Raw genomic sequence first — 27909 nt, 5'->3', positions numbered from 1 at the left:
TCAGTTCATGTCAGTTAGAGTAAAGAATCTGACACATAAAGCCTTTTTGTCTAATGTAACGTTCAGAAATTGATATGACGTATGTATGCACTACTGTGCAGACACACTTAAAGTAATGCTATCTGTACAGTATTTATTTAGGGAGACCAATAAAAAGATTGAGTTATTGTTGCATCAGATGAAAATGGGGATGATCATGCGACTATCACAAATTGATACTTCAAATATACCCGAATCACTACATATTGAATAAAAGCGGTGTTTGCATGATAGAGCATGTTTTTGTTAATATCTCTAATTCATGTATAACCTTAATGACTATTCTTTCTTCTTAGCATTTGGAAAAACCTCACCTAACTGGGAATGATGCTCATGACTGGATAAACTATGAATATAACTCTCTGTATATGCCACCATTTTGACTGCTTTTTCTTATCACTAACCCTGTTTATTTCAATTCCGGCATCAAATCATGCTTACTCCAAGACTATTTATTCGAATGCATTTTCAAGAGAATGTAATCAGATAATCTGAGTTCAAGAACAAGTGCCTTCACGCATGCCTAATTGACTAATTGTGTAATCCCTGCAATTAATGTTTGAAGTGTCATTAATTAAGATACAACTCAATTTAAATAAAAATGAAAGTACTCAGCTTTTCAGGGCCAAGGTAGAGGATAAAAATGAAAAATACAATCCAATCATCATAGGATTCAGTCAGGTTGAAGTCAGGGAGCTTTAGGCCAAGATCCACTTGATCGGGGGGGCAAAAGTGGAGCAGGTTTCATCTGTCTGTCTTTAACCCTATGATTTCTTATTTTTCTTACCTTATTTTGGCTGAAGTCAAAGGAGGTGGTCCAAACAGACTTCCATGCTGAAGTATAATTGAAAGTCCAACATTAATATTCCCTCCTGCACTTCCATAGGTTTCTTTCAGAATGCCTGGAACCATTGCTGTTGTCTACTGCTCTTTCACTGCCCTCTGTGGGAATGATCCGCTCTCAGAGTTCATTGGTGGATAAATATCATCAGGGTGATCATGGGCAATAATGCTCCCTCAAGCATGGCACTGAGCTTCAAAACTTGTACCAGTTGTGACCTAAGGTCAGGGTGTCTGACTGCAAAATTTCAGAAAAAAATACATACAAATGGGACAGTAAATAATCTCCTTTGATCTCAGCGAAAAACAAACAATTCGGTGTACATTGCAGATGTGCTGCAGCAGCCAATTGAAACCTGGTACCACCTTTTGGGCGGTTAGTGATAGTGGGGAGTAGAATACTGGAGCTGTATGTAACATTCTGTGTTCTGCATGAGTTATTTTAATAGCATATTCACACCACTAAATGTGTGTAACCAATGTGCCCATGTTGAATGAGTTATGGTGATTGATGTCTCCTCCCTACACTCTCTGTGACTGAGGTGACATGGCTGTAAATTTGAACGCTAACATCATTAGACACGAACACAGGCACTCTCAAAAGGTGCACACACACACACACACACACACACACACACATACCGTACACATGCTGGAACACACCAACCCTCACTTCCCAGCAGATCATGATTATGTTATTAAATGTAATAGAGTAACATGTCTAATCAAGACGAGGAGGCTAATTAGTATGTGTCCCTGTCATTAGTCTGGAGGAGAGGCCAGATAACGAGCTGCTCCTGAAGGAGAATTACATCTCCTCATCGGCTCACCCCACTACCCACGGCCCTCACCCCACTACCCACTGCCCTCACTGTCCCTTTGTCATAATACCGCCCTTGAGTCTGAGGGACAAAACTTAATTGTATCGTCTTGTAACATCCTCTGCCACTGCCACTGTAAAGACAATCCATTTGTCCTCTAGATGTATGACATTTAAAGCAGTAAATACACAAAAACCAGAGACAAGGGATTGACATTAAGTGCGTATCCCACAGTGGTTTGAGCTCCTGAAGCGATGGGGCAGATTTGAGGACGTGTGTTGGTTCTCCGACAATGGGCTTTAATGAGGGACAGATGCATTCAGCCATGCCACCTGCATTAAGGGCCAAGGGCAGGAGACTGAGCTGAGCATGTAGGTCGTTGCCATGGTAACTGACTGACCGCTGTGTCCCGCTATGTCCCGTTTAGGGGAGCCCAGTCCCCCTAAGCTGGAGGGCAAGCTGCAGACCATGGGCAACGCCCTCAAGGTCAACTGGATCAAGCAGGACGATGGGGGCTCGCCCATCAAACATTACCTGATCAGATACAGGGCTGTGAGTATGACAGGACAAGGAGGTAACGCTGTGTATACCGCTTTGCTTCCTGGTTTTCCCCAAAAATATGATTTTCAGCGTATTTATTACGTATCTCCCCTGTTTGATTGTACTGTGATGATTTCAGTTCAGCAAAATGCACATAGACTTATGGATATACATATGAAAAACTGAGGAATGGATCAGATGATTTGAATAGATTGACAACAGATCACTATTGTGTTTATGCCTAGATTGATAAATGGTTAGGGATTCATGTAGGAAGATTCATGGATGGCCAAATAAGTGTGAATGCATAGAAACATTTTACAGTGATATAAAGTGATGGGCAGTTTGCTTGAGTGTCATAGCCACGGATGTCTGAGTCCTGTCTGAGTGTTTCACCCTCCCCCCCTTTTCTGCGACCTTCCCTAGAAGCACGTTTCGGACTGGAAGCCGGAGATCCGCCTGCCCCATGGCAGTGAGTACGTGGTGCTGAGCAGCCTGGACTGGAACACGGAGTATGAAGTCTACGTGGTGGCCGAGAACCAGCAGGGCAAGTCCCAGCCCGGCACCATCTCCTTTAGGACTGCAGCAGAGCCTACCGCCATCCCAGGTACTGCCCCCCCACCCTGCACCTCAATGACACACACACTGCCAACAGAAACACTGCCACCGTGACCAGATGTATCTATGTTTATTCCTCCAATCCTTCACCCAAATGGACTTCTAGTTAGGTCTTGAGACAACCGTAGCGCTGACACAGATGTAGACGTCATTCCTCTGTCCTGACATGTTGGGTTAACCTGTTGGGGTAATTGATTGGTTTGAACCTTTGTGCTGGATGATATTTTCATTCGTTCTTGATTTGAAGGTGGAGTTGTAATCGGCACACCCTCATCAAGTTGTTCATCCCAAAAGAAGGTGGGAAAAAGACAAAAGTTAGACAGATAAAGAACAGAGTAGCAAAGTTCTCTTCTGACTTCTGTCAGGGCTACCTCAGGGATCATATTTATTAATCTGGAAACATTTTTCCCACCATTGCACAAAGCTTTGGGGTGATACGATAGACAGAATTGAAAAAGGACTGTGGCAGTTACATGCTGAATACACCGGGCTGAATACACCGCGCGACTGCATCTGCGCGCATGTTGATTTTGTCCATCCACACCAAATGCGATCAGGTTGATATATCAAAACAAATTCTGAACCAACTATATTAATTTGGGGACAGGTCGAAACACATTCATGGACATTTAGCTAGCTAGCTAGCTTGGTATTGCTAGCTAATTTGTCCTGGGATATAATTAAACATTGGGTTATTTTACCTGAAATGCACAAGGTCCTTTTTTTCCTGGATCTCAATTTTGAGTCACACAAAATCATGTGTTCTCTACTCTGACAATTAATCCACAGATAAAAGGGGAAACCTAGTTAGTTTCTAGTAATCTCTCCTCCTTCAGTCTTAGTCTTCTTCTTCTTCTGTGGACTTTATATGGCGGTTGGCAATCAACTTTAAGGTGCATTACCACCACCAACTGGACTGGAGTGTGGACCTCAGCTTAGCTTTCAATCACCCACCTGGGTATATGCTCCTAAAAACCAATGAGGAGATGGGAGAGGCGGGACTTGCAGCGCGTCAAGAATAGGACCAAGATATATTTTAGCACCTGGCTACGCAGATGCTCGTTGACGCACGCGAGCAGTTTGGATGAAATGGTTTAATAACATGTATGTGTAACATTATTTTTGTAACTCTTGCGTGCGCAACACGAACGGTCTGGTCAGCATTTTAGTCTCACTGTTTTAGGCAGAATATTTTTGCCCACTGTGAGTCTTTGTTGCCGTAGGGCAGGGCTGTTCAATGTGGGTCCTGGAGGGCCAAAACACTTCTGGTTTTCATCCTCTCCATCTAATAAGGGACTGTTTTAGACCTAGGAGCACCAGAGTGGAATTAAGTACCAAGTAGAAACAAAAAATGGTGTTTCGGCCTCCAAGACCGGAAATTGAACAGCCCTGCTGTAGAATGAGATTAGTCCTTTGGTCTCTGCGGGCCTATAACGTCTTGGCTGACACTGCTGCACAGGTTCAGTGAGCAATAATGTCAGGACAAATTGTATCTGTCAGGCCTAGAACATTCTCTTCAAGTCCATAGCGATGCCCCTGCCTCAGTGGTCATGGTCAGCTGATGTTCTGTTGACAGTGTTGTGGTCTGAGAGGTTTGCATTTTAACTTGGGCTGCCTCCCCACTGACCAAACCTGAGCTTGGAACCCGTCTCTTTCTATTTATCTCTTTCTCTATATCTCTATATGTTTTTGTCTCTTACTTTTCCACCCTCCCTTCTGTCTTTTTCTCTTTCTTATGCCTCTATTGGTAGCTCCCTCTATCTCTTTTGAGCTCTCTTTTTCCCCATCTTCCATGCTTCCTCTCTCTTCAATTTATCTCATGCACATTCTCTCTCTCTGGCTTTTTTGATGTTTCAATGAAAGAGGATCAAAAGTCAGTGTCTCTCCATCTTGCTCTCCTCTGTCTCTCTTTCTTTTTCTCCCATCTTTCTATTTCAAAGCCAGGTTTAATGGGTCTCAGTTCAGGCTCACTGCTGTATTTACTGACCTGAATATGTGCCTTGGCTCGATGGGGATGCAGCCTCCGTGGGGATGCAGCCTCCAGTCTTGCATGGTGACGCTTCAATAGGATTAATGTGTTAATGCTTTACTTGAGACCTAACAGGCATCTGCCAGTGCATGGCACAAGGACTGGCTTTTTCACGCACTTTGTGGGAACCATCCATATACTGTAGCAGTGGGAGGTTTGGATCACTCGTTATTCTGCCAGAGCAGGTTCACGGACACTGTCCAAGTTCCCTTTTTATCTACTGCTTTATTACATTTTTTCATTTGAGTTATTTTGCCACTACATGTGTCGCAGTGCTAATGCCAGTGCCAGTTGTTTTTATGCGAAGCGTGTGGGGGTTTGAGGAAAAAAGAAGGGGTATATTTTTAAGCTAAACATCTGCACCGACTAAGGTCCACAGCTGTTCTTGGTAAATGTGGCCGAAAACAGCTGCTGCGTCATAAATCCTCGTTCTGTGTTATATATTGGCTATGCAACTTATTAGCTAAATAAATATAGGTGAGTGCATATGATATGAAGTTTACTTTAAATGTTTTGTTTACTTTATTCTCTTCATACAGTTCCTGTCAAAAGTTTGAACACACCTACTCATTCCAGGGTTTTTCTTTATTTTTAGTCTTTTCTACATTGTAGAATAATAGTGAAGACATCAAAACTATGAAATAACACATATGGAATCATGTAGTAACCAAAAAAATGTTAAGCAAATCAGAATATATTTTATATTTGAGATTTTTCAAAGTAGTCACGCTTTGCCATGATGACAGCTTTGCACACTCTCTAGAAAATAGTAAAAATAAAGAAAAACCCTTGAATGAGTAGGTGTATCCAAACTTTTGACTGGTACTGTATATAATATATATATATATATATATATATATATATATATATATATAAAGTAAACTTCAATCGATGTTCCTCAGTGCAGGTCAAGTTAAAAACAAGGTAAGGTTGAATAAAGAAAATACTGACCCACTTGATTTCACGTCTCCTCGAGGGGTTGATATTTTGAGCGTGCTCAATACTGAGCGTGCAAGGGTCACTGGAGTTCTAAATTGACCAATCCAAATCTCCCTGGCTAAGGTTGACATGGAGTAAAGCTATTAAAAAGCAATTCACTTTTGCAGTTTTAGTAACATGAGATCACCCATTAATCCATTTCACCTGCCATTTGATATCGCCTTGACATTATAACCAGTTTTTATTTTTGAATGTGTGTTTTGCTTGGGCAACTCTCCCGCATGGAGAATTCGATTTAATTACTCTCTCCTTGATGTGCTCTCACATCCAGGGGATTGCCCATTATTTAAATTATACAAACAGTATGATCTGTACTGTAATTTTTGTGAGAACACACCTGTTGTTAATTAACCAGGGAGAATGTCCTATATGTGTTATTATAAACTGGGTAATTTGGGTCTTGGATGCTGATTGGCTGAAAGCAGTGGTATATCCGACAATCTACCACAGGTATGACACAAAATTACTTGTTGACTGTTCTAATTATCTTGGTAACGAGTTTATAATAGCAATAAGGCACTTTGTGAGTGTGTAGTATAAGCAATAAGGCCAGAAGAGGTCAGGTATATGGCCAATATTATACCACGGCTAAGTGCTGTATCCAGGCAATCCTCGTTGCGTCGTGCTTCAGAACAGCCCTTTGCCATGGTATATTGGCCATATACCCGACCTCCTCGGGCCATATTGCTGAAATATATGTCTCTGTCGATATTTCCCGTCACGCAGCACCTTTAACTATTCTCTGACCTTTCACCTTTGCTTGCTGTGATACATGTCATTTGTTGTGCTACTAACATGCTATTGATTTTTTTTTTTTTTTGATCCTCTAACTTGCTTGGATTTCCTTTTTTATTCCCTTGTTTAGTCTCAATGAACCTTTCGAACTTGCGTTTCTGTATTTCTGACCTATTTTCTATCTCTCTTTTTTCTCTCTCCCTTTTCCTATTTCTCTCCCACCTCCCCTTCTCTCCTTGTCCTGTCTTCATGTGTGATCTTGGGCACCTCTGGACCTTTACATTTGTCATATACTAAATTGTATTTTTTTGTTGTTGGTGTAAACTTTTATTTTTCACTTTTTTACTGTGAATATCTGTGAACAATCTTTGTGTTTTGTGTGGTTTTGTCTGTGTTTTTTGGTCTCAGCTACCCTTGGTTGCTTGTGTGTGAAATACACTCTGGCATCTCTCATCCTCTCCATGCTGACAGTGTTCTTGCTCTCATAAACTGGGTTTTGCTTAAGGAGAGAAGATAGCTTGGCCTTCAAATCTTGGCCAGACCCCTTTGTTTTTTATGCCTTTTGACCCTTGTGCAGACATACACACACACAAAAGACGAAGAATCAAGATATCAGTTTTATGTTAAAGGGTTAAAATGGGGTGCTTGGTACTTATATCATTCTGAATGTTTTAGATTTTTTTGTCATACATTTTTATTTTACATAAAGTAAAAATTATGGATTTGAATAAGGCAGCATTGAAAAAGTTTTGTTATACCACACAATGGACATGAGTCATATTGGGACATTGTAGGAAAAAAACAGTGCTTACCTTGTGTTTTTGGATAAAAGCTTCAATTGTCATTGTTCCTACTTTACATAACAGAGAAGGCACATTTTTCAGAAGATTTTTGCATTGGTTAAGATTAGTCATGAAGATTTCATGACATCTCAAGTTTCTTACGTCTTCTAATTTCTTTTCATAGTCAAGGCTTGTTTTGAACGGGATGATTATATGACGAACAAGCTACTGCCTTGTCCGTTTGAAGGTCATTCAAATGATGTTTTGTGACAAAGTGTACATAATATTTTCAAAAGATCTTCAGAACAAAATATAGGCTGTTCTTTTTGTTGTTTATTTTGTTCTCTTTTTACCTGAAAACAGAAAATGCTCAAAATTAACGCTACAGCTGTTTACAACTAAAATCTGTCAGTCATTTTCAATAATGTGAAATGATTATATTCTATGACACATTTTTGTAGGTACTTACCAGTGTGTTTCCATGCTGTAATCGTTGTAGGTTTTAAGAAGAAATTATAAAATAATGTGTTATGACTTTTTTGAAAAAATAACAGCTAGAGCTGGAGACTTGCATACTGAAATGCAAGCATGTGCCACAGTGCTGACTTCTGTTGACTGTTCATCCTCAGAAATGCTAAGTTTGTTTTAGCCCATATCTTGTGCTCGTCTGATACTTGAACAAAGTGTCATATATCATGGGGTTGTAAACCAAGGTTAGGACTATCCCTAAAGCCTGACTGCACTGAAAACACTCTGCCATGGGAAAGAGAGATCGATGTCCTTTGTTCAAAACTCAGATGAGCATTTTGTGATGAGTCTTCTCGCAGTTTTACACCCCCACCCCCTTCCCACATTTTTAAATTGACTCTGAAGGTAATAAAGTGATGCGCCGGGAGTTTGGCTCCTGGGTTCGCATGTGCCAATCTCATTGTTTGGTTCTTCTTTCATACAAGCAAGTGCTACTCCTTAAAGACGTCCGCCAAGTTTTCATAGGTGACAGCAGATTGAGTTGAAACTTGTCGCTTTTATGATATCAAGTAGGGAGAGTAATCTGTCTAGAGATAAAAAGCACACTATGTGGATCGTTTTGAACCTCTGTGGGTACCCATATGTTCACTTTTTGAATCCATGCAGTACCTTAACCGTACTATACTACTATGCTTCCTATCTTCAAAGTCATACCCAGAGGGCAAAACAGGTTGCAATGATGTCAGGCCGTCGTCTTTAGTGCCCTACATAGTCAGGTTAAATAATGATTGTAAAATGACAAATGACCAGAAAAAATAACATGTTAATCTTGTTGTAATCTGACCAGATAACAAATTATTATGTATTTCCCAGGCATATTGATGCCATGAAAAAGACAGCAAAACCTGGTTCTATTTGACCAGATAACCAGTTTACAACCAGAGAACGACAACATTATGACATCTCATGCCAAATGTTGCCCGCTGGTAATGTTGCCCGCTGGTAATGTTGCCCGCTGGTGTTATTGACTGTGTTTCTATCCTACTTCCTGTATTCTGTTTGTTTGAGTTGTTCCCCAGCACTGCAGCAGTCGCTGAAAAGTATGTTCCTATCAGCTCCCTGGTGCATGGTATTAATAAATGAGCTGCCCTCCAATACATTAGCTGTAGCCATATGAGGGGTATATTGAGGTTTATATCAACAACGCCATCATTAAAGCCATTCCAGCAGAGGCAGAAAGCACACATCTCAACTCTCAGTTGCAATATACTATGTGCTAGACTTATAGAAATGTATGCCATGGGTATCCATTTTGAGTCAAATCTGGTGACTCACTCAGGTAATGACATTTACGATCATTTCCCTGATGAGATTTTTACATTATTTGAACATACCATTTGCAAGGTATTGGAATATACAATACAGTTCTGCACTGCATGGTGCTAAATCTTTGTCAACTATTGCCAGTATTACTTTTTACTACTGTCATATCATCCCTCTTTATGCGTAATGTAGACTGGTGGAATTACAGTATGCAGTCACCAACATGATTTCAAAGAAGAGCAATCAGTGACAGTGACAGATATTGTAAACTCTGGTCTGACAAGACGCTACAAATCTACAAATACATAAATCAAGTGTGTGTCTGAATTTGTGTTTCTGCCACACAAAGTATCCTCCTTTTCAAGGTACCAGTGTTGAGCGGATTTGCATAAATGATCACAAATCAAATCATCAAATGTTATTTGTCACATGCGCCGAATACAAGTACTGTTAAATGCTTACTTACAAGCCCTTTACCAACAATGTATTTTTAAGAAAAATAAGGTTTAAGAAAATACTGACTAAATAAATAAAAAAAGTAACACAATAACGAGGCTATATACTTGGGGTACCGGACCGATTAAATGTTCGGGGGTACAGGTTAGTTGAGGTAATTGAGGTAATATGTACATGTGGGTAGGGGTAAAGTGACTGCATAGATAATAAAGAGTGAGTAGTAGCAGCGTAAAAATAAATTCTAATAAAAAAAGGAGGGGTCAATGCAAATAGTCCGGGTAGCTATTTGATTAACTGTCCAGCAGTCTTCTGGCTTGGGGGTAGAATCTGTTAACGAGCCTTTTGGACCTAGACCCTCCGGTACCACTTGCCGTGTGGTAGCAGAGATAACAGTCTATGACTAGGATGGCTGGTGTCTTTGACAATTTTTAGGGCCTTCCTCTGACACCGCCTGGTATAGAGGAAGCTTGGCCCAGTGACGTACTGGGCAGTACGCACTACCCTCTGTAGCGCCTTGCGGTCCTTTCTATGCAGCCAAGTCTCAATCAGTCTCCTTAAACATATTTTATTGATCCTGGAGTACAAACATTGCCTACTGTTTGCCAAAATCACTTTGTGTATTACAGTAAGATAAGACCCAGGCATCCTGGTAATTTGGAGGGAATGCTCTCAATACATTTCAATGGGAATGAGCACTTTGATTGAATTTTTTAATAAAGGGTGCAATATGAAGAAATCGCTCCGTGATTTCCTGGTTGCTAAAGTTCGAATAGTTTGCCAAAAATGTTTTTTGTCAAAGTAAGCAATATATAGCGTCCCATCTAAATCGCTGTGAAATATATTTTCAATAACCAACAATTTAGCATTTTCAGGTGTTTTAAGCTTGTGTACAAAACCAAAAGTAAAAGAAGCGAAAACCAAACTTAAGAAGGGGAAGCATAGAAATAGCCCACATAGAACACATCTACCGCTTCTTAGTCTTGCTTTCAATGAGAATGACATATCTATAACTCACATTTCTATGTGAATTTGGTCGGGTCGCCCAAAAAGTAACAAATTGCTCCCTTAAAGTCTCTTCCTGTGCATTTCATTGAACTCAGAAAGGGAACAATGTTGATGAAATTGCATGACAGGTTCATATGACCCAACTATATTGGACCAGATCTCTTATTGGACCAGGCATCTCTTGGAAAAGAGATGTTATCTCAATGAGAAAAACCTGTAGAAATAAAGGTTTAAAAAAATGCCTACCCTGGAGCCTTCCCTGTTTTGATGATGGTTTTCCAGTAATCATAGAATTATTCAAGTACCGGTTCATTTTATTGCATTGATTCTACTGTGAATACTGTGTGGTGTATGAGTCTGACATTTGGACAACCTGACATTCTCAATATGACAAGAGCAAAGAGTAAGTCCAAATCGAGGATTGCCTGTGTTTTGCTTTATTTCAGAATACAAATTGTCTCATATTTGACCCCTAACAAAGCTAACAAAGATTGGAATTGAACTTTGATCCGTCATCATAATTCTAGCTAACATGTTTGTCATATGTAGAGCATTATGTGTCAAATCAACCATAATCCAAATGCTCTTGATTGTATTGAACTAACAGGAGTTTTAGATTATTCTGTCAGAGCAAATCTCTGATCTCTTTGTGTGTCGGTTTACTAAATGCAAATTAGGTGCAAATGATTTCAACATTTGATTGTGTGAGATTGATTTGACACAAAGCATAGCAATACATTTTGTGTGAAACATTCATCTGTTTAACAGTTTCGTGGTTGGGTTACTAGCTCGCATTAACTCATGTTCATGATAATGTATGGTGTGTGTGTTCATGTAGAACGAAGTGTGTGGAAGGCAGAGTATAAACAGTGTGGATGCATGCTCATCCATTGTAGTGGAGCAATGCATATTATAGATTCTTATTCATATTAATATTGTAGTATTTTTCATAGTCCTGAATATAACCTTGTTCATTTTCTGGTAAGTACTGTAGCTCGTGTATGTTTACTTTATGAAAACGCAATGCATTGCCCTAATGATTGGCTTTATTTCCGCATTGTTTGTTTCTGTGTGCATTTGTTTGTGTGCAGTATTCATCTGTGTAAAAGAGATTGAAACGTATTTGCACAATGTTTGATTTGACTGTCTTTCCACTGCTTTTTGCTGTCAACAATAGTGAGAGTGGGTAAGCGAAATACACATATGGGGTCATATAGGCATATAGACCCTTACAGGCAGTAATGATATGAAAACAAGCATATTTATCTAATGTTGCTGTATCTTATTTTGGGAAAGGTTGGTAACATGAACCAGGTTTTCCAATGGTTGACCTGTTTATGAACTCAACTTTATGATTTTTGATTGACGCACCATTAGATTGCTTCATGTTCTAATGATTAGATTAGTATAGCATGTCGTGATTGGCATGTCTGGTGTGTTGTCTTAATATGGGTAATATATGTATCAGCTCACCTCTAATATAGTATCGTACATGGCTGATACATGCAATGGTGTGTCTAACATATTAACTTAGATAGTAACTGACAGTTGTTTATTGGTTGAATGCAACTAATGAAATGCTGTGTGATTTCCCTAGGCCCAAGATTGTGGTGTTTGATAATCAGACCATCAACCTATTTTTAATCATAACAGATTAAATCAAGTGCAGAAATTAGTTGTGTCACTCTGATGTATTTGGAGTAGAATATGTAATGATTTGGCCCAGAGCCTACTAAAAGAACAACAACACACTTGAGGCCTGGAGGGAAGCAGTCTGACATTCTGAAGTTATGGATGAAAGGTTTGAGATAAAGGCTGACTCCGCATTTCTGTCTCTATCTTTTCCTCGCTCTCTGTAACTTTCTCTTTAACTCCCTCTCTTCCCATTTTTTCTCCCTCCCTCTAACTTTCTCTCTACTCTCTCTGTCTTCCTTATTCTCTCGCTCTTCTCTCTCTTCCTTCTCTTTCCTTCGTTCCAGACACCATGACTAGTGGCTCAGGCCTGGGCACGGGGGCCATCGTGGGGATCCTCATCGTGGTCTTTGTGCTGCTGCTGGTGGGCGTCGATGTGACCTGCTACTTCCTCAACAAGTGTGGCTTCCTCATGTGCATTGCCGTTAATTTTTGCGGCAAGTCTGGACCTGGAGCAAAGAACAAGGACATCGAGGAGGGCAAAGCGGCATTCATGTGAGTCTCTCTTCTTCTCTGCTCCCTGGCTCCCTTGCTTTTCTCTCTGAAATGCTGTATGCACTTTGAGCAGTAGCTACTCCCAGACACTAGACCACAGTTTGGCAGTGCAGAATTGCAGTGTTTTTAACCAAAACGACTCACTGCAGTATACTTGCACTGCACCAGCATTTATTCAAAACTCTTTTTCCCCTTACAGGAAGGACGAGTCAAAGGAGCCCATCGTGGAGGTGAGGACAGAGGACCGCACCCCTAACCATGAAGGGGGGGGACCCACAGAGCCCAATGAGACCACCCCTCTTACCGAGCCCGAGTGAGTACTCCAGTACTGGCTGTAGGTAGACCCCCTGCACTAGGGTTGCCTTACACTGGAAAACCCATACTAATCGTGTGATATGTCTATGTATAAGATATACTTCTTATTCCATGACAGCAGTTGAGCGTTTTGATCATGTGTTTGCTGACATATTGGCTAAACTAATTGATGAAAGAATGTGAGAATGGAATATGAACACCAAATACTGAAGATGTGCTCTGATGTTTGTTGTTTACGCTAATGGTAACAAACATAGCTAGTTGTTGTGTGTACCAGCCTTAAACACTTAATAACCTAGACCCTAAACTGATTTTGGTTTAATTTGCTTTAGTTTGCTGAAGATAGTGTTTGTGTCTATCCCTCACTGCACTTTAACGTTTTGAATCTCTAGTTCTTTGCTTTATCACTGCATGTAGCACTCACTTTGGATGTGTGTTTGTGCCTTGGTCTCCCCTCCCTACCCGTCCCTGCTCTCTCTCTCCTCTCTCACCCTCTCGCTGCTCGATGGCTCGTCTCTTTCCTGCTCTCCTCCTCTACTCACAGGCCCACTGCTGACACTACTGCCACGGTGGTGGACTTGCTCCCCTCTATCGCCACTAACTCTGACCCCGTCACTGAGAGCTTTAGCACAGCCCAGAACAGCCCAGCTAGCGAGACTACCACCCTCACTTCCAGCACAGCTGCTCCAACTCTTGCCCCAACCGAGGCCAAAACTGCCCCTAATAGCACCCCTGCCCCCATCATCCAGTCCAGCACGCCCAAAGCTAGCACTCCCGCCGCTCAGCCTGCCGCACAATCTGACGTGGCTCCCCTCGTCGACCTAAGCGAGACTCCAAAAGCCATGCCCTTGTCCGACTCCAAGCCCGCCACCCCCGCAACCGCTTCCTTAGAGCCAGCCAAGGCCACCTCCAACCTCCCCTCTGCCAAAGCCAATGCCGTTTCACAGAGCCAGCCCGAACCCGTCCAAAGCACCCCTGCCAGCGACAGTCAGAATAAGGACTTACAGATAGACTGCCTGGCCAAGGATGTGTTTGATACACTGGGCAAAAGCTCAGAGGCCCCAGCAGACTCCACTGCTGCTCCCGCACCGGCCAAGGACGAGTATGACCTCCTCCCTTCCTCAGAGTCTGTTTTACTGTGTGTATGTTTTCGCTCACCCACCTCCACCACCACCAGCTACTGTATCCTCTGTCTGTTCTCATGGTTTTGGGCAACCTCCCTTTCTGTTACACTCTTTCTCTCAATCACTATGTTACTACTGCAGCCATTCAATGAGCTACATCGCCACGGATGACACCTAAAGCTTTAAATAGAAACAAAATACCTTTTTTTCTCAATCATTTTGTGTTGTTTTGTATCTTTTGTTTTTTTATTTTACATATCATGTCATGATAAATGCCATATCAGACGTTTTACCAAATCTGATAGATACGACAGAATTATGGCCTGAATGTTACTGCCACAATCATCTTCTGTGGTTGTTATCTCCTGAAAACAATCCTTCTTCGTAACAACAGTAAAAAGCCATTATGATCATCGGCAGTATGAAAGGGCTTTGTTCTACGTTTCAGTCTTATCTCAGACAAACCCTTAGGATGATGAGGCGAACTCTGGGGAGAGATATTCCAGGAGCTTGCTCTAGTCCCACGCTTTTCACCCAGAACACCCCAAACAAAAAATGAAACATCAGTGATGGATTATCAGGACTTAATGTATACGTTCATTACAATGAGGCTGTCATCAACGGAGCATCAGCATGATGAAGCAGGACTCATCAACGAATAGATTTGTCTTCATAAGTCTAGTGGATCTGAGGCACCTCCTCCCCCGTCTCCACGGTGATTTGTCTTCCACACAACAACCAACCAGTCTTGTCAGGCGTCTTGAAAGCTCACTACATTCCTGGACTTGTCCACTGAGGACCCCTTCTTCCTCTTCCCGGGGTAGAATAGTCTCCTCCCCAGGCTGTGCTATATCCGGTGTATGTGACAATAAATAAAATTAAAATAAATAAACAATTAATTATACTGATCCCTCTGTACATTCAAAGGACTAGTGTTAACAAGGCTGGCATGGTGTCCGTGGACAGTTGTTAGATGGTACTTTGATTTGACTGAGACTTGTTTGAAAGAAAGCCTTGATGGCTGGGTTTGAAGGCCATCCCTTAGAGGTTGTACTTTGAGATCCTAGGATCATCAATGTGTGAAAGCCCATTGGGCTCTTGTGGGTAAATTATTTCCCCATTTGGTTCCTCTCAGCCAAGGCAGTAAGTTCATCTGCATTCTGTCCGTGGTGGTCATGTGTTGGGAAGTAGTGAACTACAGGTAGTTCAACTAGTAATTTAACTACATTTTGCAGTAGCTTGATGGTACAATAGTTGAACTCAATTCAAATCTAGGTAGTGTTGTGCAAATTTGGACAGTAGTTAATAACTTTTTTGCCATGTAGCGGTGTAGCTAACTCCTGGAACTACACAATACTTTTAATAAAAAAAGTAATAAATATGGTTGAAGTAGGCAATCATTTCCTTTCTTTTTCGGCATCAGACCTGCTTAATTCTCACTTGAAACATTGTTTTTAAGTTTAATAGGCTAAATTACACATTCTGTTCACATGACCCCAAAGTGATTTGTTGTTGCAATTTGTAGTCTGACATTTCAGATGTACACTGCATTCGGAAAGTATTCACACCCAGTTGACACATTTTGTTACGTTACAGCCTTATTCTAAAATGTATTAAATTCATGTGTTTCCTCATCAATACCCCATAATGACAAAGCGAAAAACTGTTTTTTAGAAATGTTTAAAAAAACATTTTTAAATGGAAGAAGTTTGGAACCACCAAGACTCCCTAGAGCTGGCCGCCTGGCCAAACTGAGCAATCGGGGGAGAAGGGCCTTGGTCAGGGAGGTGACCAAGAACCTGATGGTCACTCTGATAGAGCTCCAGAGTTCCTCTGTGGAGATGGGAGAACCTTCCAGAAGGACAACCATCTCTGCAGCACTCCACCAATCAGGCCTTTATGGTAGAGTGGCCAGACGGAAGCCACATGACAGCCTTCTTGGAGTTTGCCAAAAGGCACCTAAAGAACTCTCAGACCATGAGAAACAAGATTCCCTGGTCTGATGAAACCAAGATTGAACTCTTTGGCCTCAATGCCAAGCGTCACCTCTGGAGGAAACTTGGCACCATCCCTATGGTGAAGCATGGTGGTGGCAGCATCATGCTGTGGAGATGTTTTTCAGCGGCAGGGACTGGGAGACTAGTCAGGATCGAGGGAAAGATGAACGGAGCAAAGTACAGAGAGATCCTTGATGAAAACCTGCTCCAGAGCGCTCAGGACCTCAGACTGGGGTGAAGGTTCACCTTCCAACAGGACAACGACCTAAGCACACAGCCAAGATAATGCAGTGGCTTCGGGACAAGTCTTTGAATGTCCTTGAGTGGCCCAGCCAGAGCACGGACCTAAACCCGATCGAATATCTCTGGAGAGACCTAAAAATAGCTGTGCAGCGACATTCCCCATCCAACCTGACAGATCTTGAGAGGATCTGCAGAGAAGAATGGAAGAAACTCTCCAAATACAGGTGTGCCAAGCTTGTAGCGTCATACCCAAGAAGACTTAAGACTGTAATCGCTGCCAAAATGTACTTCAACAAAGTATTGAGTAAAGGGTCTGAATACTTAGGTAAATGTATTATCAAATTTTTTATTTTTAGTACATTTGCTGACATTTTTAAAAACCTGTTTTTGCTTTGTCATTATCGGGTATTGTGTGTAGACTGATTTTAGAGTAAGGCTGTAACGTAACAAAATTTGGAAAAAGTCAAGGGGTCTGAATACTTTCCGAATGCACTGTACAGGGACAGGAAGAAACAAAAGATTGTTGTAAATATTTTAAGAGTGCCCATCCCCATTTATGTCCCACGGACATCTCTATTTGCAGCCAAGTTCGGTGGGGTACAAGCCCTGGGTACTAAAGAGGCCGACATCAGTGTTGGGGAATTTACTCTGAAAATATAGTTTGCAAAGCTACCAATTACTTCACACTGGAATATGTTAAGCAACACTAAAGCTACCCTTAAGAAAAATGTTGTTTATGTAACTTTTTATTTTATTTTACCTTTATTTAACTAGGCAAGTCAGTTAAGAACAAATTCTTATTTACAATGACAGCCTAGGAACAGTGGGTTAACTGCCTTGTTCAGGGGCAGAACAGCAGATTTTTACCTGGTCAGCTCAGGGATTCAATCTTGCAACCTTTTGGTTACTAGTCCAACGCTCTAACCACTAGGCTACCTGTCGCCCCAAGTTACTTTTTGAAAAAGTCGTTCACTAAATCAAAACTACTTTGTGAAAAATTATCATACAGTGCCTTAAGAAAGTATTCACACCGCTTGACTATTTCCACATTTTGTTGTGTTACAGCCTGAATTTACAATGATTTTTTTGTCACTGGCCAACACGCAATACCCTATAATGTCAAAGTGGAATTTTGTTTTTCAAATTACAAATTACAAATTAATAAAAAATGAAAAGCTAAAATGTCTTGAGTTAATAAGTATTCAACCCCTTTGTTATGGCAAGCCTAAATAAGTTCAGGAGTAAACATTTTGCTTAACAATTCACATAATAAGTTTCATGGACTCTGTGTGTAATAGTCTTTAACATGATTTTTGAAAGACTGCCTCACCGCTGTACCCCACACTTACAATGATCTGTAATTATCAGTTGAGCAGTGAATGTCAAACAGATTCAACCACAAATATCAGGGAGGTTTTCCAATGCCTCGCAAAGAAGGGCAACTATTCGTAGATGGGTACATTTTTAAAAAGCAGACTTTGAATATCCCTTTGAGCATGGTGAATTCATTAATTTAACTTTGGATGGTGTATCAATACACCCAGTTACTACAAAGGTACAGGCGTCCTTCCTAGCTCAGTTAACGGAGAGGAAGGAAACCACTCAGGGATTTCACCATGAGGCCAATGGTGAATTAAAACAGTTAAGAGTTTAATGGCTGTGATAAGAGAAAACAACTCAGGATGGATCAACAACATTGTGTTACTCCACAATACTAACCTAATTGGCAGATTGAACAGAAGGAAGCCTGTAAAATGTCAAAAAAAATATTCCAAAACATGCATACTGTTTGCAACAAGGCACTAAAGTAATAGTGAAAAAAATGTGGCAAAGCAATTCACTTTTTTGACCTGAATACGAAGTGTTATGTTTGGGGCAAATCCAATACAACACATTAATGAGTACCACTCTCCATATTTTTAAGCATAGCGGTGGCTGCATCATCTTATGGGTGTTGTTGTAATTGCTAAGGACAAAAAATAAACGATATGGAGCTAAGCACAGGCAAAATCCTAGAGGAAAACCTGGTTCCCTCTGCTTTCCTCCGGACACTGGGAGATTAATTCAAATCTACACTGTAGTTGCTTACCAAGAAGTAAATGTTCCTGAGTGGCCGAGTAACGGTTTTGAGTTAAATCTACTACACCTGAAAATGGTTGTCCAGCAATGATCAACAACCAACTTGACAGAGCTTGAAGAATTTTGAATAATGGAAAATGTACCAAAATCCAATTGTGGAAAGCTCTTAGAGACTTACCCAGAAAGACTCACAGCTGTAATCACTGCAAAAGTTGCTTTTACAAAGTATTGACTCAACGGTGTGAATACTTATGTAAATTAGATTATTTTGTGTTTCAGTTTCAATAAATTTGCTAACATTTCTAAAGACATGTTTTCACTTTGTCATTATGGGGTATTGTGTGTAGATGGGTGAGAAACAAAATAAATGTAATTGATTTTGTTAATCAGGCTTTAACTCAACAAAATGTGGAATAGGTCAAGGGGTATGAATACTTTCTGAAGGCACTGTGTGATAATTTTTCACGATAGGCACTCTTAAAATATTTACAACAATCTTTTGTTTCTTCTTGCCCCTTCTCTTTTTGTTGCTCAGGGGTTTGTTCGTCCCCCTTCCTCACTTCGCTGCCTTTGAGTATTGGGGCTCCCTCTTCGTTGACTGCCGCTGTCAGCTCTGAGCACCGGGCACCATGGGAAGGATCCCTTTGCAATCTGGTTTAACCAGTACAGAAAGCAAACAGTCTCTCCACCCTCCCATCTCAGAATGGAGGACAGTTTTTATTTTACCTAGGCGGAAGGAAACTGTAGGACTTTCGGATGGCTTGGCCCCCCACTGCATGCGCGCACACACACATACACAAACACACACACACACACACACAAACACACACACAGCTCTCCCCTCCAGCTGACATGTAGCTACACTGCAGCTGGCAGGTGTAACTGCACCTCTGCATCTGGGTGCTAAAACAAACCAGCAACTACTCTGTTTTCATCCATTATATCATCATATTGGACAGATAGGATCTATCTTCCCTGGCTCCCAGTATTACCCAAACCAGGGTTCCCATAGCAACAGGGGCAGAGTTCAAATAAAAATCGAATGAAATGTTGTTTGTCACATGCGCCAAATACAACAGGTGTAGACCTTACTGTGAAATGCTTACTTGCAAGCCATTAACCAACAATGCAGTTCAAGAAATAGAGTTAATAAAATATTTACAAAATAAACTAACGTAACACAATAAATGTACATAACAATAACAAGGCTATATACAGGGGGTACCGGTACCGATTCAATGTGCGGGGGTACAAGTTAGTCGAGGTAATTTGTAAAGTGCCTATGCATAGATAATAAACAGCAAGTAGCAACAGTGTAAAAACAAGGGGGGGGGGGGGGGGGGGTCAATGTAAATAGTCCGGGTGGTCATTTGATTAGTTGTTCAGCAGTCTTATGGCTTGGGGGTAGAAGCTGTTAAGGAGCCTTTGGGTCCTAGACTTGGCACCCTGATACAGCTTGCAGTGCGGTAGCAGAGAGAACAGTCTATGTCTTGGGTGACTGGAGTCTTTGACAATTTTTTGGGCCTTCCTCTGATATCGCCTAGTATATGGGTCCTGGATGTCAGAAAGCTTGGCCCCAGTGATGTACTGGGCCGTATACACTACCCTCTGTAGCGCCTTACGCTCAGATGCCGAGTAGTTGCCATACAAGGCGGTGATGCAACCGGTCAGGATGCTCTCGATGGTGCAGCTGTAGAACTTTTTGAGGATCTGGGGACCCATGCCAAATCTTTTCAGTCTCCTCAGGGGAAAAGGTGTTGTCGTGCCCTCTTCACAACTGTCTTGGTGTGTTTGGACCATGATAGTTTGTTGGTGATGTGGACACCAAGGAACTTGAAACTCTCGTCCCGCTCCACTTCAGTCCCGTCGATGTTGATGGGGGCCTGTCGGCGCTCCTTTTCCTGTAGTCCACGATCAGCTCCTTTGTCTTGCTCACATTGAGAGAGAGATTGTTGTCCTGGCACCACACTGCCAGGTCTCTGACCTCCTCCCTATAGGCCGTCTCATCGTTGTCGGGGATCAGGCCTGCCACTGTTGTGTTGTCAGCAAACATAATGATGGTGTTGGAGTAGTGCTTGGCCACGCAGTCGTGGGTGAACAGGGAGTACAGGAGGGGACTAAGCACACACCCCTGAGGGACCCCCGTGTTAACAATCAGCGTGGCAGATGTGTTGTAGCCTACCCTTACCACTTGGGGGCGGCCCTTCAGGAAGTCCAGGATCCAGTTGCAGAGGGAGGTGTTTAGTCCCAGGGTCCTTAGCTAAGTGATGAGCTTTATGGACACTATGGTGTTGAACGCTAAGCTGTAGTCAATGAACAGCATTCTCACGTAGGTGTTCCTTTTGTCCAGGTGGGAAACGGCAGTGTGGAGTGTGATTGAGATTGCGTTTGTTTGGGCAGTGTGCGAATTGGTGGGGGGGTCTAGGGTTTCTGGCATGATGGTGTTGATGTGAGCCATGACCAGCCTTTCAAAGCACTTCATGGCTACCGACGTGAGTGCTACGGAGCGGTAATCATTTAGGCAGGTTACCTTCGCTTTCATTGGCACAGGGACTATGGTGGTCTGCTTAAAACATGTAGGTCTTACAGACTTGGCCAGGGAGAGGTTGAAAATGTCAGTGAAGACACTTGCCAGTTGGTTCACCATTATTAGTGAGACTTATGGTGTTGCATGTGGAATAAGGTGCCTCATTTTTCCCTCCCACTCTCCTGCTAGTCCAGACCAGCCTAGCCTACTTTCCCCTGCCCTGGCCAAGCACAGGCTGGTCAGTTTGTCGTCCAGGCAATAACAACGCCACACTTTAATAGCCATCCAAGGTTGTTACCCTAATTAGCTACATTTACAGTATGCCACCATAGCAGGATTCATGGAGAAAAGACTTTTAGGCTCCCAGTTTATCTGCATTGTTAGGCAGTTTATTAGGCCAACTTACCAATTGCTTAGGTGGTCCTGTCATGGCGCTACGCTGAGCTGTTTTTGTTTTCCTACGGCAACTTTAGTTGTGTCCCTATTTATACCATTCCTGTTCTACTCTCTACTGCCAAAGTCAGCCAGTGCTGAGATAAATGACCCTGTGACTTTTTCCCCCGTCAGCCAACCTGGTAATTTTATCGCTACTCTAACAAATTCAACCGCAAGGCGATACAGCACCAGACCTCTGACAGAGAACACCACCCCTGAGGTCACAAAATGTCCACCGCAATAGTCCTGTCCTTGTCAGGTTGAAGGTAGCCGGCGGGTTTTCCTCTCTTTAACTGCAGCCGGCAGAGTGCTTTGTCCCTGACACCGCCAAAGAGGAAAGTGCCTTTTCACGGATGCAACTGATGCCCGCTGAGCCACAAGGTGTTGGGTGGTGTTGTTGAATACACCCCCTGCATGGGCGGCCGGGCGGTCACCCACTGTGCCCAGCAGCAGCAGTCCTCCCAGAGAGGGTTATTGTGGACAAGGTAATGGAAGTCCTGATGCTGTCATAATCAAACCCAAATCTCTGGGATCAGATACCTGTTGTGGAGTCTAGCTAACAGTAGGAGCCAGATCCCAGTGGACTCCAACAAAGCCCAGTCCACCAGGCGGATTGTGTCGATATTGTAGATAGTAACGTAATACCTTTTCCGCTTTGAGGCCGCCACAATGACCCACAATGCCTCTCTGTCGCTAACAGAGGAGACCGGAGAGACTCAGGTCTTGATCAGCAATCAGTCATCCCACTTCCTTGTTTTCTCTGTCACTGTGCCCCTATATACAGGGGCTTTTCATTAAGGGGGTTTCCTGGCAGTAGAATACATGGTTTCCCAGGTATGATACAATGCCATGGTAGGTGAAATTCTCCAACATGGTTCTTTGCCATACAGAAGATCAGTACCATACTACTCAGATAGCCTGGGAGTCCTCAGGCTTAGTTACTACCAGAGAGAGACCCAGGTGACAAGTCCATCCTTACTATCTAGCCCATAGCCGTTATTCGTCACCTGAAGTGTTTGAAGAATATCATTGAACATAAAAGAGACAGTGGAGGAGGTTTGTGAAAAGCATAGGTAAACTGAGGCACACCGCACCAATTAAGACTCACTCCAAGTCACTTCAGGATTCTCAGCTCTACGGCTTGACCCATTTTGATCATTCATTAGCCGTTATGATTGGACTCACAGATACAGGATCGGAAGAGTCTTTTCCCTTGACAGTCAATCAATACAAACTAACCCCTGACTAATCACAGGGTGAAAGCAATTTGATGAGAAGTGCACTACCCTGCTCTGTCACATCTGATGAGATACAAGTTTGACTCCATTTCATTGAATTATCAAAGTGCGATCTAAAGCCATTTGTGAAGTTGCATGACTAGGCAAAAATGTCTGACCCTGTCACAAAGCTATTGTACTTTACTGCACTTTTGGAGAGAATGAACTATAGTAATCAGTGCCATCATTTTGTTGCAGTCTTGAAGTGGATGTTTTGTAGTACAGTCAGTAACTTCATGTGGGAAGATTCCTCTCCATTCTCTGTTCTACTCATCATTTGCTCCTCCTTCAATTCAGACCAACTGTATCTCCTCGCACAATTGTATTGATGTTCTGTTTGTGTGCCATTCCCTCATGTACTGTATCTCTGCTCTGTCATTTCCCAAATCACCATGCATTCTCCCATGAAATGTCTGTGACATCCGTATGGCTGTCTTTGATGTCAGGATAGGATAGCAGAGCATATCCTGTTATGTGTGAAACAAGTTTGGTTCCAGGGGAAACAAATTCCCAGAAAAACCTCAAGCAATTATTTTACCTATTTTCTGAAGACAAAAGGCAGCTTAGAACAGACAGTTGTGTACTACAAGAGATTGTATATTCATCCCTTAAAGAATCTCTCTCTCCTCTGTGTGGTTCTCTCCAGTGGGAAAATCATGACAGAAGATAAAAGTAAAGCGCCAGAGATGGAGACAGAGGTGAAGAAAGCCCAGACCGAGGTGAAGACCATCCCCAATGAAGCTGCTCAGACAAACGGCAACGAGAGCAAAGCATGATCCCGACCGCGAGAAGGGAGGAGGGATCAGGGGAGGGTTCACGACAGTCCAGAGGAAACCGTCAAACACCACTCCATCAAATGACAAAAAGCAACAAAAAAAAGGGTCTCTTTCTTCAGTGTCTTCTATTAGTTTTCCAAACAAAAGATGAGTTTGTTAGACATGTAGATTGGGAATAAGACCTCATGCACATGCCTTAGTGTTTCTTTCTTTCCTTCTTTATCTCTTATTCCTTTTGTAGTTTTCTCTCTTTGTTCACGGGAAGAAGGAAAATCCTTACCTCTAGTTCACTCTCCTTGTCCTCCTTTTGTATATAACATCAAAGTTACCAGTCTTTTAAATAGGACAGAAGCTAAATATCAGTTGGCATAGATAACCATGGGGGATTGTAGCTTTATTTCAGAACCATGCCTTTACGATGTGCACACATATAAATCCAACACCTTATCCACACACTATTCTCCAGTTATGTTTTCACTTTGTTATGCAGTATTGCCATCAATATTTCCACTGCTAATGGATTATGAGTAGGTTTTTAATGTTTGTCATGTTTAAATCATGTGCAAAAGTAACTGCCTTTTATTGTATCTTTATTTTTCATGTATAATTTTCGAGAGCTAGAGATTAGCATTAGCATGTCTACTTTGCGGAAAAATATTTTTCCATATGTTCTTGTCTTTTTTCTTTTCTTTTCGTTCTTGAATGTTTACACTGTGTTAACTCTATCCTAAGATTGTGTAGACACAACAAAACAAAAGAAGACACCGCAGAAAGACAATGTTTCATTCCACAGAAATTACGCAATTTATTCACTCTAAGATTCCATTTTTTGGTTAATTTGCTTTGGTTTTAATTTGGCAAGAACACACATTTTCTCTCTTTCACACACATACCTCTATATCTTTGTCATTAAGTCTTCTATTAGAAGCGCTTTGGACCTGTTCCACACTCTAAGGGTTTCAGGGATCACCTTTAATCCCGAAAATGTTGCAGGTCCCAAGGGCTCACAGGGAGTGACGGGTATACAGAGTAGCACGGCCCACCATCTTGGCTTACGGGAGAATGATGTAATCAAAGGCCAGATATGAGTGGTAGCAGTTGAATGTATGAACAGAAGCCCTTAAAATAGCCTAGAAACATTCCTGTTTATTCCCCTGTTTGATGGCTTTGTCCCATAAATTCAGATTACTGTGCCTGTTGCAAACAGCACTTCCGAATTAGTGATTGGGCCTCATCTCAAAATGTAAGGGAAGAAAAAAAGTTGGTGTTGTGTTTTTAAGCATATTTTTAAGCATATAAACAAATTTAGTGGACAGATTTATTCATTTCTTATTTAAGCCATAGTACTCCAGTGTAGATTTGGGAAAATCAAAACAAATATTCAATCTGAACTTTTTGTACAGTGTTTCTCTTACTTTAGACTGCAAGCTTGTGCACTGTGAATGCGTGAATATCCTAGTGTGAATACAATGTGTTCTTTGTCATAGAATAAAAAAATATGCATAGTTTGGTTATGAAAGGTATAGCTAATAGTACAGACGACAAAAAAGTTGGCAGCAACGAGCAAATAGACAATGACAACATCAAAAAGACAATAAGGAGATGGTGCCTTCTGAAACATGTCAAAATGGCGGCATGCATTCCATCCTGCTCAGTGTCTGCCTGTTCCACCTCTAGGAGGCGACGGCGTAAGGTTTCACATCCTAACAGTTCTGTCCATCGCCATGCCTTTTCTGAACGGTCCAAGGAAAACACAGGAAGAGTATTGACAATGTAACTGATTTGTAAAGTGTGAAAACAACTCTAAACAGCTATGTCATTGTGTTATTGAATATGGAGGTGGTTGGTTGTGTCCACATTGTTTTCTCATGGCTCCTCATTCACTATTTCTCCATGTGACTAATGCAAAACACAATTTCATCCCCAAGAAAACACCATTCATTCCAAAAACACCATTCATTCCAATGATTAACTCATGATAACTACACCAAGAGTTACGTTTCAAACAAACACATAACCTTGGACATTATTAAATACTTCCGATCTCAATTGGATCAAATTACTTGTAGTGCTCACGGTTTGTCCTCAAAACCGAGCATCCAGCAATGAAGGTAAAATGTGTTTTTTCTTGACCTAAAAACAAGCATGCAATGTACTTTTATCTTGGATTTAGATGGATTTCATTGGTGTGGCAGCACTGAAAAGTTCCTGAAATAGGAACTGACCAAGGCTTTATCTGTTGTACATTGATCTTTTGAAGTGTTCTATAAACTGTTGTCTGTTCCAAACTTTTAGTTTTCTTCAAAATAGACATCAAGTGCTTTTACTCCACAAGGTTATGTAACTAAAGGGGTAGGTGTGTCAAAATGACACTGTTTCTGATTAAATGTGTATAAACCATACCTAACGATTATGTAATTTAAAAAAACAATATGGGTTTCTCTTGTCCCCAAAAAAGCTGGAGACTGCTGTGGCTTTTGACCTGTATTTTCAAATGCAATTATGATGTGGGACCAATTTCTATATACGTTTACATGAAAATGTTCACCAGTGCACCGTGCCATGGAACTTATTTCAGGAAAGAAGTCAGGGAACAAAAAATGCTATACATTTATTTTGTTGAAAATTCAGTAAGAAGGGAAAACACTCTTTCTCTGACTTCCTCACTTCCTGAAAGTGACCACTTACCTGACACAGTTGGCTTGGTGAAAGTGAGGTGTCATCATATTGCTTTCACCTCACCAATCATGCCAGACTATTTCAAGGAATAGAGGAAGTATTAAAGTGTTTTTCAAGTGTTTGAATGGAGACTAGGGCCATATTCAGTAAGAAAACACTGTGGAACATTGCAGATAGAAATGCCATTGCTTGAGCTGATGTGATTTCTTATTATGTGTAGGCCCTACGAGATAGAAATGTATGATGTAGAACAAAAATACCTATCTAAACGCTGGTGGGTGTTGTGTCCTGCTGAACGCTGCCCAGCTATTTCAACAAGCTTTGAAGTCTCTTACTCCGATAGCCAAACAAAAGTCTGTAATGTTTCATTTTCAGTCAGATAGGGGCCTTGTCCCTCCATACCAAGACCTTTCCCAGTAACTTCCATTTTCATTCCTACCCACCATTCCTTGCTTTTGGGGGCCTTCTCTCTTGTATACAGATTTTTACTAAGTGAAACATTGGTACCACCTCTCTTTCCACTGACACTGGTGTAAATACTGAGTACTAACCGAAAAAACATTTTGACTTTGCATTCTGTCAGAAATTGTGTTCAATAAAGTTAAAGAAAAAAATAATTGCGTGATTGACGTTTCCTTAGCCACAACAATGGCAAGAAGAAGCCCCTCGAAGAAAGTATTCTGAAGATGTTTTGTTGGAATTTGTGTTGCTCATGACTTCAGTAATAGTGTCAATAAATAAAAAAATATTTAATGGTAGTTTGTAGTGTACCGCTTGTTTGAAATTTGGATACGATGAATGAAGACACTTTGTTTACCAAAAAAGTGTCATTTAATGTTCAGTGACTGCTCAAATTTGCTGGAATCCGTTGTTGTTCACAGGGTTTACTCAGTCACTTTGTAGCTCAGACTGTAAGTAAACAACAATGGGCTTTAAGTACACTGCTACGCTCAAACCTGAGTAAATGATTGTCATTCATGACTAATTGTTAGAATATGCTCTAACCAATGACTGTATGGCTGTAGCACAGACAACCATATATTGCCCATACAATACAACCACAGAGGCCTTTAGCTTCTGAGGATTACAACTCTAGATGGTGGTATAGTTACACTATGTTTAATGAAGACCAACTGAATGAAGACCAAAGACAGGTTGGTGTGTAATTGTTTATATATCCATTTACAGTGGTGTCATTAGTCCTGGTCTTCTTGGGCTTCAGCCACAGATGTTTTTGGTCCAGCCCCAAACCTTTTGATGGTACCAACAAACAAAAAAACATTTCAGTCTGATATGAGTTTTCATAACCACACATCATTTGTGCTATGCAGTATAAAAATGTTTAAAAAAATGTTTCACTGACAAAAATAAACTGCCCTAGCAGGCCAGGCACTGCAAGAAGCCCCTGAAGGGAAGTGGTGCCTGCTGTGGTTGGTTGAGATTTCACAACACAGTGGACCACTCCTGTCTCTTGACCCCTCCCCCAGCACCTCTACAATGTCAATGTCATCACTCAGAAGTGGGATGTATTCATTAGATTTTTGTCATTTAGCAGACACTCTTATCCAGAACGACTTAAAGTAGTGAGCACATACGTTTTCATACTGGTTCTCAG

At 41.5% G+C, this 27909-nt stretch overlaps 1 protein-coding gene across 21 annotated transcripts in view; it reads left to right on the top strand.

Annotated features, from left to right (window-relative positions):
* The window catches only part of LOC106603640 (neural cell adhesion molecule 1), a 303528-nt gene extending 276617 nt beyond the window's left edge, over positions 1-26911 (top strand). For 11 of the 21 annotated variants that reach the window (XM_045717225.1, XM_045717226.1, XM_045717224.1 and 8 more), the window contains 6 exons: positions 2128-2252; positions 2667-2847; positions 12635-12842; positions 13042-13155; positions 13702-14259; positions 23486-26911. In XM_045717225.1, coding sequence (XP_045573181.1) covers positions 2128-2252; positions 2667-2847; positions 12635-12842; positions 13042-13155; positions 13702-14259; positions 23486-23615 — 1316 coding nt within the window. In that variant the 3' untranslated portion in view covers positions 23616-26911. Of the gene's footprint in view, positions 1-2127; positions 2253-2666; positions 2848-7029; positions 8332-12634; positions 12843-13041; positions 13160-13701; positions 14260-23485 lie in introns of those variants that run through there. The other 10 variants (XM_045717234.1, XM_045717235.1, XM_045717237.1 and 7 more) reach the window with 3 other exon arrangements.
* Positions 26912-27909: the final 998 nt, after the last annotated feature.

This window comes from Salmo salar, chromosome ssa04 (assembly GCF_905237065.1).
Source record: "Salmo salar chromosome ssa04, Ssal_v3.1, whole genome shotgun sequence".
Taxonomy (NCBI): domain Eukaryota; kingdom Metazoa; phylum Chordata; class Actinopteri; order Salmoniformes; family Salmonidae; genus Salmo; species Salmo salar.
The sequence above is the reverse complement of the archived record's forward strand: the minus strand, read 5'-3'. Positions and strand labels throughout refer to the sequence as shown.